This window comes from Gymnodraco acuticeps, unplaced genomic scaffold, assembly GCF_902827175.1.
Source record: "Gymnodraco acuticeps unplaced genomic scaffold, fGymAcu1.1, whole genome shotgun sequence".
NCBI lineage: Eukaryota > Metazoa > Chordata > Actinopteri > Perciformes > Bathydraconidae > Gymnodraco > Gymnodraco acuticeps.
This window is the reverse complement of record NW_022990284.1, coordinates 283,113-295,162: the sequence shown is the minus strand read 5'-3', so window position 1 is coordinate 295,162 and position 12,050 is coordinate 283,113. Positions and strand designations below refer to the sequence as shown.

The 12,050-nt window shown below is 41.3% G+C and overlaps 1 protein-coding gene across 1 annotated transcript; it reads right to left on the bottom strand.

Annotated features, from left to right (window-relative positions):
• Nucleotides 1-4,778: 4,778 nt before the first annotated feature.
• styxl1 (serine/threonine/tyrosine interacting-like 1) lies at nt 4,779-10,955 on the bottom strand. The gene is made up of 8 exons (XM_034221788.1): nt 10,739-10,955; nt 8,521-8,582; nt 7,489-7,588; nt 6,679-6,812; nt 5,863-5,996; nt 5,688-5,785; nt 5,412-5,524; nt 4,779-4,962 (listed from the first exon to the last, which is right to left on the bottom strand). Exons 1-8 carry the CDS (start codon nt 10,833-10,835, stop codon nt 4,837-4,839), a joined length of 864 nt encoding a protein of 287 aa, XP_034077679.1. The 5' UTR covers nt 10,836-10,955; the 3' UTR covers nt 4,779-4,836.
• Between the last annotated feature and the right edge of the window lie 1,095 nt (nt 10,956-12,050).

The following is a 12,050-nucleotide window of genomic DNA, read 5'->3' as shown; positions in this document are numbered from 1 at the left end:
AGCCAGATATATTAAATAAACAATTTGTCATACAATCTAAATGTAATGTTTTTTAGCGTTACCTGGTGATTTAAAAGAAAGCTCTCTGGGAAATGTTGACTTACTGTTCGACATGAAGCTAGAAGCTACCTTACAGTACACAGTTGATCCGGAGTCCTGTCAGTTAAAGTGTTTCATAGTTAGCTTAGCTAAGCATCAACCTTGCACTGACATATATGGATGTTATGTGACAGTATTTCTGAGAAAAAGTCAGCTGAAACGGTGGCATAGTTGCCACTGCTTTACGTGTCGACAGCATGTTTGAACTTATTTGCAGCAGTACATGTGGCTGTTTGGCCACTGACGTTGCCATAACAACACCTGCATTTAAATGTGCAACCTCTTTTTGTGACAGATTTTTGCATGAAATTATAATTATTGTGAACATTATGAGATGGACAGCCAGAGAGAATAAATGAAAAACAGTTATGAAATACTAAATGACAAAACAAGAATACAGTTTAAAAGGGGAGTGATTTGTAAAATATCCATAAAGAAAAATCTGTTTACAGTTCTGTTTCATCTGGGTGTTGAGAGATGTATCCATAGATCTCTTAATGTTGCTCTCAAAGTGCACCAGATTGATGCTTTTAACTTCAATATTTAAAAAAAAATCTTCCCGGAGGACCCCCTTAGAGGAGGTGAGGACCCCGAGAGGTTAGGTCCACTGTGTTTACATGCTTATTATACAATATGTGTGCTTACACTAACATCATAAGACAAAAGTTGGTTCTGTGTTGTGTGTAGTGAGAACGCGCTAGAGTGAGGGGGCCCCCCAAGCCAAAGCTCGCTTAGGGCCCCCAAAAGTCTAGGGCCGGCCCTGGTTTCTCATATTCACTCTGTCCTACACGCCTTGTTGGAGCTCCTGACCCCCCCCCCCCCCCCTCCCTGTGCTGATTGGTCAGCTCGCTCACTCTGTTCTGATGAGTCCACCACCGTTACAGCGGAACATCAGTGATTATTTGTTACAGTGGCGTTTGTTAACAGCCAGGAAATGACACCAGTAATGACAAACAGATGAGAATGCTGCGTGGGGTCTGGGTGCCGTGTTGGCGGGACGTTGCGGGGCTCGCTGCTCCGCCCTTTGAGGCTTGAGGAGGAGCGGACAGTGTGAGCTGGCTTACTGGGGTCGTTTCCTGGTTGCACCTTTAAATCCCTAATATAGAGCTATATACATTTATATATTATTTGTTTTGCTATTCAGACAATTAAGAATATAAGGAAGCCCCATATTTAGCTCGAATGCTGAGTTTTCCGTAACAGCAGCAAACAGTATAGTCTACGGTTAAAACAAAGCATAACAATATATACATGTTGACAGTCAAAGATAATTTTAACTAAGGCCTCCTGAGAATATCACTTTAACTAAATAAATCCATATTTATATGTATTTGATATCCTCTGTGTGTATTGTTGTAATTGAACTGGATGACGTTAAAGGGCATGAATTACATCAACAGTTTTACTTTACAGCCCATTCTCAAAACATTTGAAGGATTACAATGGCCCTTTCTCATTTCATCAAATCCCCCTCCTCGACTCCTCGACTCCTCGGTCCTCCGGTAGTGACCCGGAAATGAATTTCAGCGCGCCATGTTGAAGGACATCTCATTTCTCTAAATGCACTTCGAGGACCGAGGATCGATATTTCCAGTCTCTGATAGTGTTACGTTATTATGAGAGTGCTCTGTTTGATTCTGAAATTGTATATATTTATATAAATATATACATGTGTGTGTGTGTGTGTGTGTGTGTGTGTGTGTGTGTGTGTGTGTGTGTGTGTGTGTGTGTGTGGTGTGTGTGTGTGTGTGGTGTGTGTGTGTGGTGTGTGTGTGTGTGTGTGTGTGTGTGTGTGTGTGTGTGTGTGGTGTGTGTGTGTGTGTGTGTGTGTGTGTGTGTGTGTGTGTGTGTGTGTGTGTGTGTGTGTGTGTGTGTGTGTGTGTGTGTGTGTGTGTGTGTGTGTGTGTGTGTGTTGTGTGTGTGTCTGCACCTGTAGCCTGTTATTGTCTCATTACACCGCACTGTGAATGAATTCAAAGTAAATATATAAGTGGTCATGAACACATCTGTCCATCAGACAGAGGGCTGCTGTGCCTCCTGTCATCATTAATGGACGTCTCTTTAAAATGACCGCTCAGAGGAGAGGAGTTCTCTTTTCTCTAACCGCCTGCTGCTTCCCCTCCTCTCTCCTCGGCTCCCCTCCTCGACTCCTCCGCTCGCATCTCCTGTGGGTGGGACTAAGTATGGAGGATAGGAGTCGAGGAGGGGAGTTAGAGAAATGAGAAAGGGCCCAGGTTTGTGCTTTTATTTTCTTAAAAGCCACGTATAAACATCCGGTTTCCTCACAGCTAACGATGACGCACTTTACTCCACGTCTGCGTGCTTGACTGCAACTGGTTGGTCCAATCAGATGTCACCATTCAGCCAATCAGCAGCTAGGACCTTTAAACTTCCTCTTTAAAATACACTTCCCTGGCCCTTTCTCATTTCATCCCTACCCGTCCCCTTGTGTTCTGTAGCTTCTGCATGTAAACGGTCTGCAGAGTCACAGACCCTCAAAGTGCACCCTGTAGCGAGTAAAACTCTAACACAGAGAAGACCTGTCTGTGCTGCCCCAGAACGCCTCGTTGGACATTTCTCATTCTATTTTGTATATGGCTTCACCCTCTAAGGGTGCGCAGCACATTACCCAATAGCGATAGCCTTAGAGGGCTACACCTATACTCATAGAAGCTGGAGTTACAGTAGCTTCAGTTTTCCATGGCTTGCTTCCTGGGTTCTGTGACGTGTGAACACCCAGATCAACAGCAAATGACCGGATTGGCCCAAATGGACTAATCCTTGGAGCCCCTCACACACCAGGATCCCTTGGCTAACTAACAGGGAGTCCCATTGACTTGCATAGAGCTCCCTGAACGCTGTTGGGATGGCGGAGGAATGCTCTCCGCAGACCCATTCTCACAGCGTTATAAACCTTTTCTTACTCAATATCAAGCCACACTTATTGTTTTTACTTCGGCTGTGAGTGTTTGTGTGCTCAGGATGAGTTTCGCTTGTTCTCCTGTATCGCCGACCCGGAAACCTGTCCGCTCCTCGCAACGTCCCGACCGATCAGAGCACACTGGGCTCACAGGGAAGGGGGGGGGGGGGGGGGGGGCAGGAGCTCCAACAAGCCGTGTAGGACAGAGAGTGAATACACACACTTTACAGAGATGCTGTGAGAAACCACTGTGAGTTTGGAACATTGAACAATTTAAATCTATTCTAGTCGACCTCAACAATGGAACTATGATCAGTAGAGATGGCCGTGACACGGGACCTTTAAAGCTGAGATTCAGTTTCTGCAGTTTTTTACTTTAAAGAGTCCTCTCCTGCTGATGTTTAGGTGTAACTACAGGGGTCCCTCAGGGCTCTGTTCTTGGTCCCCTCCTCTTCTCCCTGTACACAAACTCGCTCAGATCAGTCATTAGCCCGCATGGTTTTTCTTACCACTGCTACGCTGATGACACCCAATTAATTCTGTCCTTTCCCCGCTCAGAGACCCAGGTCGTCGCACGCATCTCTGCTTGTCTAGCTGACATCTCTCAGTGGATGTCTGATCATCACCTCAAGCTCAACCTTGACAAGACTGAGCTGCTCTTCCTCCCGGGAAAAGATTGTCCGACTCTTGACCTAACAATCAACATCGGCACCTCAGTTGTTTCCCCGACTCAGACTGCAAGGAATCTGGGTGTGACCCTAGATAACAACCTGTCCTTCACTGCAAACATCGCTGCTACAACCCGTTGCTGCAGATACACGCTTTACAACATCAGGAAGATACGTCCCCAGCTGACCCAGAAAGCGACTCAGGTTCTGGTCCAGGCTCTCGTCATCTCACGCCTAGACTACTGCAACTCCCTCCTGGCTGGTCTACCTGCATTTGCCATCCGACCTCTGCAGCTCATCCAGAATGCAGCGGCTCGTCTGGTCTTCAACCTTCCTAAATTCTCCCACACCACTCCGCTCCTCCGCTCCCTTCACTGGCTTCCGGTAACTGCTAGAATCCACTTCAAGACACTGGTACTTGCTTACCGTGCTGCGAATGGATCTGGCCCTTCCTACATCCAGGACATGGTTAAACCGTACACCCCAGCACGTGCACTACGCTCTGCATCAGCCAAACGACTCGCTGCGCCCTCGCTGCGAGGGGGACCCAAGTTCCCATCAGCAAAAACACGTGGGTTTGCTGTCCTGGCTCCAAGATGGTGGAATGAGCTCCCCATTGACATCAGGACGGCAGATAGCTTACACATCTTCCGGCGCAGACTGAAAACTCATCTCTTTCGACTCCACTTCGAGCGATATAACTATTAACAAAGCACTTTTATACTAATAAAGCTTACCTAAAGCCAGTTGAGTAGCACTTGAAATGTTTGGCTCTATGAAACCTGATGTACTTTATGATTCTGTTTTCTTCAAGGTTGTGTCTTCCTGGTCGAATGTACTTATTGTAAGTCGCTTTGGATAAAAGCGTCAGCTAAATGTAATGTAATGTAGAAATGGCCGTGACACAGGACCTTTAAAGCTGAGATTCAGTTTCTGCAGTTTTTTTATTTCATTTTAAATCCTAACTTCCACTAAAAGGCTCTTTTTAATTCTCAGATAATTTACTTTAATAAATATTACACAAAACACAAGTATTATTATCTTACTGTAGTTTAAGAATCACCCCCACGCATCCTCTATAACTCTAATTTCTCGCTTGTACAATGTTGAAAATAGCATGAAATCATTGTTGTTGTATCCTTGGTTTATTTACAGCAGTGAGGTGTCGGTCTCTCTCCTCCCCATGAGGTGCAGCTCCCAGGCCTCCAGCTGCTGCAGGAACCCAGCGTTCGGCCTCATGTCGGGTTTACATCCGAGCACCAAGCTCCAGGCCTCCTGAACACATCACAACCACAGCACTATGGGGTCCTTTTGTATTTTTGACTTTTTATTTTAATTGTCCATAATATCTTATATTGTTTTGTTTGTATTTGTTATAATTGATATAATATTTAATATAGATTGATATTACATTTTTACATTTGTAATTGTTAATTCACTTTTCCACTTTTTAAAGTATTTAAAGTATTGTATTCTCAAGTACAAGATCTGAGTACTTCTACTTTTACTCAAGTACAATATCTGAGTACTTCTACTTTTACTCAAGTACAATATCTGAGTACTTCTACTTTTACTCAAGTACAAGATCTGAGTACTTCTACTTTTACTCAAGTACAATATCTGAGTACTTCTACTTTTACTCAAGTACAATATCTGAGTACTTCTACTTTTACTCAAGATCCACACACACACACACACACACACACACACACACACTCACTCACCTGCAGTGTGTGTTTTCGGTGCTTCATGAGGAAGGCGATGGTGACGGCGCTGCAGCGACTTCGACCTCGAGGAGAAGCGATCAGAACCCGAGAGCCCGAGTCGATGGTCGAGGCTGAAGACAGCAGAGAGAGATCAATACTTATAGATCAGTGAACGGGAAAATCAAAGCATGGTTTTTAATGAAGTCAGAGATTCAAGGTCCCACAATGTAGTCCTGAAGTTAAATACATTGGGATGGCGGGAGGGTTTCTGATGAATTCAAAGTAAAGACTTACCAATCAGATCACAGATTCTTTCAAAGATGGAGTATAAGTCAGATTTCACCGAGTCGTCCACCCGGAAGTTAACGATGGTCTGATTCCCCTTCATGGATCTAGATATAGAAACAAACTCGTATTAATGCAGAGCAGATGAAACCCTCAGAGAGTGTCCTGTAACGACGTGTCTCACTGCTGAGAGAGGAGGATGATGAGGCTGATCTTCATCTCTCTGAGGAGGCTGCAGTCGGCGCTCTGCTTCTCGTCTCCGAGGTACAGGAGTCCTGAGAGGATCTCCACCGGATACTGCTTCAGACTCTCCAGCTCCTGAGACCAGGCAGAAACACACAGGTTCACAGGAGCGGATGCACGTCCTGCTATAGGAAGAAGTACTTTCAGTCTCTTCTAAAGCCACATATTGTGCAAAAAGTAACGTTGAACTATATTTTGGAATTAAATGGGCTTGAAGATTAAAAATACCCAGAAACCAGAGCCCAGTCTGCTCTGATTGGTTAGCTGGCCGGCTCTGTTGTGATTTGTCAACCACTTAGAGATGTCCCGCCCCTTAGCCTATCACGTACAATGCATTGGAGCGCTAGCCAATAGGAGTGCGAGTCTTACATACCTCTGGAGGAAAAACAGGGATGTTAGCCTTTGCAGACCTTTACATGCACTAAACCCTATAGAACACACTACAGGGAAATGAGGACTCAACAAAAAAGAATAGGACGTCTTTAAGCCTTGGTTACTGAAACCACTAACGTGTGTGTGTGTGTGTGTGTGTGTGTGTGTGTGTGTGTGTTTACGTGTGAGTGTAGGTGTGTGTACGTGTGTGTATGTGTTTGTATGTGTTTGTGTGCGTGTATGAGTGTGTTTGTGTGTGAGTGTACATACGTTTGTGTTTGTGTGTGTGTGTGTGTGTGTGTGTGTGTGTGTGTGTGTGTGTGTGTGTGTGTGTGTGTGTGTGTGTGTGTGTGTGTGTGTGTGTGTGTGTGTGTGTGTGTCTCACTGTGATGGTGTACATGATTTTCTCCGTCCTCAGGTAGGTGTACAGAGCGGAGAACCTCTGAAAGCCTCCGATCACCACGAGCACCGGAGAGAGAGAGACTTCAGAGAGAACTCGAGCGCAGAGCAGCGCTCGACCTGCAGATAAACAACAACATGAGATAAACATAAACATCATTAAAGCTGCTTCATGCAACAATATCAACAATCTAATAATGTCCTATATAGTCTTTTTGACTTGTTCACGATTACAGAACTTTGTGTGGAGAATATGAACATTTGTTGAGATACAACATCTTTGACTTCTCTTCACACAATACGTCTCCTTGCAGTATCAATAGTAATTGGGCTGACTTTCATATTTGATCTAATCGGTAGATATGCTTTAAACCCCTCTTCACAACACCTCGTTGCCTTCCAAAAATAAACTACAAATATGGTGTCGTTTACACTACAAAGCTGATATAATAGGAGTTGTAGTTTTTAAAGATATCATTGATTTTCTTTTGATTAAAGAATGTTCTCTGATTCCTTACTCATTATAAGGTCAATCTAATAATTGAAAACCAGTATTATGTGACCAATCATCTGGGCGGGATAATGGACATCAAGACGGTGATTATTATTAAATGAAACACATGGTGATTCAACCCCGGGGTTCATTTTGCAATATTGACCGGCTCGATGCACATTGTATTGTCCTGAACATATTTCTGGCTGAGGAGCATAACGGGAGCACTGCCTAATGCTACCACAGAAGTGAGGGGGGGGGGGGCTTCTATTTAGCAGACCCTAGTCCTGTTTAGTTCCTTACTGTGTTCCTGTATGGAGCTGGTGTTGCTGTCGTAGACGACCACGTGCTGCATGCTGTCCACCTCCAGAGCCTCGGGCAGCAGGAACACGCCTTCTGAATCCTGCACACACAGGAAGTCAGATATTTAACACGAAACCAAACTGTCATGGATCCGAAACGTTAGACACTCAAGACATAACAACATAGAAACAGACACACTGCTGATTGAAGACATTATTATATTTTTGTACAACATTATAAGAGCCAGAATACTTGCGTCAAGTCCGCCAAGAGAATATGTGTCTAAAGAATAACAGAATCTCACTGGTTTCACTTCCCTTCAGTTTACACAGCACTATACCTTTGGACCTTTTTCAATGTTACACGATCCTATGCTCAATATTAGCTGCAAACAGACATGTGCACATTCATGGCACAAAGGTCTCCTTAAATAAACTAAAGGATGAAACTTGGCTTACAACTCAAGATCATATAATATAGATTATTTCAACAAAACAACCCTAGAAAGTCAAATAAGTAAGAGGCTGAATTGTTTGTTTTTGTATCAGGGGTTTCCAAGCTGCGGCCCGTGGTCCATGTTGTGTTGGCCCGCAGCTACTTAACTCATCAACATAACCAGCTTGAAATATCGCCTTCATATTCCATATAAGCAATCTGAGGCTTCTTTCCGTAAAGAATGTCTGAAATTGGGATCAACAAAGTACTTCTTCTCTTATTCTGTTTTAAGGAATGAGCTGCAACACGGTTTGTAAACCCTATAGATGTGATTTCTTAATATTCAAGTATCAAGAATCATTTACCTAACAACATGAGATCAGAGATGGGCTGAAGGATAAGACAAAAGCATCAACATGTGCAATCAATAAACAACACTTTCCCCTCTAATCAGGAATACAACACGTTTGTATCTCTTAACATTAGAATCTCATTTAAAGTGCTGCACAATCTTAACGCGTCTTACTTCCTGCTGTCTAAAAAGCCTGGTCATTACGTCCATCGTGCCAGCATAAGTTTACCACATGACCTCCGTACCGTTTTGACAGTCTTGGCTGTTATGATGTGACTTGTTCTGTAGTCTTGGGTTTCACGAGCATCTAGAAAGAGACATAAAGAAGTGAGCGACAGCCAAAGAACGAAACCCAACTCACATTGTGGTCACCAATACTTCCCTTAGGACACCAATAGAACAACACTATGTACAGAGGCCTGTCTTCTGTATTTTATTAAGCTCATATTACATATTAAAAGAGCTAACGAACATTTGAAGCATTATTATGAGATAACTTGGGCATACACACACACACACACACACACACACACACACACACACAGGAAGCAGACAGGAGATGAACAGAGAAAATACACAGACAGACCGTGACATACCTTAAGAGTTAGTCCACTAGTTACATCTTTAGAGATGCACTTAGTTAATTTAGCTAAAGCTGTTTAACAAATGTAGTGGAGTCAAAAGTACGTAATTTACCTGAAATGTAGTAGAAAGTACGAAGTAGCATAAAATAGAAATACTCAAGTGAAGTACAAGTACCTTAAAAGTACAGTACTTGGGTAAATGTACTTTCTACTTCTCACATGTTGAACACAAATACCTGTACTTTCTACTTCTTACATGTTGAACTCAAATACCTGTACTTTCTACTTCTTACATGTTGAACACAAATACCTGTACTTTCTACTTCTCACATGTTGAACACAAATACCTGTACTTTCTACTTCTTACATGTTGAACTCAAATACCTGTACTTTCTACTTCTTACATGTTGAACTCAAATACCTGTACTTTCTACTTCTTACATGTTGAACACAAATACCTGTACTTTCTACTTCTTACATGTTGAACACAAATACCTGTACTTTCTACTTCTTACATGTTGAACACAAATACCTGTACTTTCTACTTCTTACATGTTGAACACAAATACCTGTACTTTCTACTTCTTACATGTTGAACACAAATACCTGTACTTTCTACTTCTTACAGTTTCAACACAAATACCTGTACTTTCTACTTCTTACATGTTGAACACAAATACCTGTACTTTCTACTTCTTACAGTTTCAACTCAAATACCTGTACTTTCTACTTCTTACAGTTTCAACACAAATACCTGTACTTTCTACTTCTTACATGTTGAACTCAAATACCTGTACTTTCTACTTCTTACATGTTGAACACAAATACCTGTACTTTCTACTTCTTACATGTTGAACACAAATACCTGTACTTTCTACTTCTTACATGTTGAACACAAATACCTGTACTTTCTACTTCTTACATGTTGAACTCAAATACCTGTACTTTCTACTTCTTACATGTTGAACTCAAATACCTGTACTTTCTACTTCTTACATGTTGAACCAAATACCTGTACTTTCTACTTCTTACATGTTGAACTCAAATACCTGTACTTTCTACTTCTTACATGTTGAACTCAAATACCTGTACTTTCTACTTCTTACATGTTGAACTCAAATACCTGTACTTTCTACTTCTTACATGTTGAACTCAAATACCTGTACTTTCACTTCTTACATTTGACTCAAATACCTGTACTTTCTACTTCTTACATGTTGAACCCAATACCTGTACTTTCTACTTCTTACATGTTGAACTCAAATACCTGTACTTTCTACTTCTTACATGTTGAACTCAAATACCTGTACTTTCTACTTCTTACATGTTGAACCCAAATACCTGTACTTTCTACTTCTTACATGTTGAACCCAAATACCTGTACTTTCTACTTCTTACATGTTGAACTCAAATACCTGTACTTTCTACTTCTTACATGTTGAACTCAAATACCTGTACTTTCTACTTCTCTCATTTTCCAAACAGCTGGTTCCTTTAGTCTGAATGTGTGTTTGATGCGTGATCATTATTCTTTAGAGTCATTGCGTGCCTATTGATTTGAACACGATCCGTGTATCCATCATTTCCTGGTCTTCTCTAAAGAAGAGGGACCAATGGAAACGTTGTCATGTTGCCGTTGTTCAGCATGGAAACATTCATTAGCTAACAATGACATTATTGTTCTATTAATATAAAGGGAGGTCAGGTACTCTTTAAAGCAGCTGCTAGTTATGGGTACTTTTTACTGAAGGACACTTCAAAGCCTCTTTACTTTCACTTGAGTAAAGAAGTTTAGTCAGTACTTCTACTTCTACGAGAGTATTTTTAAACACGGGTATATGTAAGGATGTGTGTGTACTTCTCCATCTCTGTCTCTTACCGATCAGACAGAGGTAGTTGATCTCCGCCAGCCTCGCGCCGCTCCTGTTCAGCAGGTTGTAGAGCACCGAGGGCTCACAGGGCTTTATCTCCGCCATGAGAGGAGAGTCAACCAGGAGCAGATAACAACACAACAACAACAACAGCAACAACAGCAACAACCACTACTACAACTCACTGAAGCTGCGAGTCAAACACAACATCTGCACCCGAGCTGCATAGCAACAAGGAAAGAACACTGTCTGTTTACGTCTGTTACTAAGCAACTCTGCGTCTTCCCTGATTGGTTGTCTGTGATGAAGTCTTCTTAAAGTCACAGGCACACATTTTATGACTTTAAATCACTAGGTTCAAATGTTTTAATGTCATATAATCAGAGGAGGGAAGTAATTAAGTAGGTTTACTCAAGTACTGTACTATAGGGATTTGTTCTTTACTTGAGTATTTCCATTTGATGCTACTGTGTACTTCTACTCCATACAGTTCAGAGGTACATGGCGTACTTTGACTCCACTACATGTATTTAATACCTTTAGTTACTTTACAGATGTGGATGAATGATATGAAATATAATCAAGTGTTGAATCAGACTTTAGTTCCACCTGGAGTAAATTCACAAGCTACCCTGCAGTATACAAAGTCAGCTTTGAGAACACTTTAATACATCAATAATTATATTATATACAGCAGCATGTTCACAAGGCATTGCAAAATGAGTTTAAAATATAATACAATTGAAAAATAAAACAGTAAATGTATTCATATCAACAGTAGAAAGATAACTATATATACAATACAATGTACAATATGAAAAATACATTTGAATACACTGCATTAGACCAACATACTTCTAAAACAACATATACATATCCCTTTATACAATAAAATAAAACGTTATTTATATTTGATATATCCTAATTCATGGTTTCAGCATTTGGCCTATTTAGTATGTTGACTTTTTTATTCTAAATGGTTGTTATTTTGGGAGATACACATTGGATTTATCTATTTCAGACGATCAAGGAATAAATTGACTTCAGATACGCTGTGAAATGTATTGTGTACATTTACAGTAATGTTTTACAACATTACTGTAAAAGTGTGCAAAAATAATTACAATCCCTTTCATTTCAATTAAAAAAATCACATGTGTCGTGTTTTTTCAACCCAATTGTTGTTGACGCCAACAGTGTTTTCGTTGTGTGTATTAACATCAGAATCAGGTTTATCACCAGGTTGACACGTACAGTACGAGGAGTTTGACTTGATGTCGTGGTGCAGACATAAAAGGAAAACAAGAATTGAAAACACAG

Bases quoted from the DNA above. Each gene is read 5' to 3' on its own strand.
- styxl1 (XM_034221788.1), bottom strand. From the start codon at position 10,835: ATGGCGGAGATAAAGCCCTGTGAGCCCTCGGTGCTCTACAACCTGCTG. The intron at 8,583-10,738 runs GTAAGAGACAGA...GTCTCTTTCTAG, and splicing joins CAACTACCTCTGTCTGATCG to ATGCTCGTGAAACCCAAGAC. The intron at 7,589-8,520 runs GTACGGAGGTCA...CTGTGTGTGCAG, and splicing joins CAGCCAAGACTGTCAAAACG to GATTCAGAAGGCGTGTTCCT.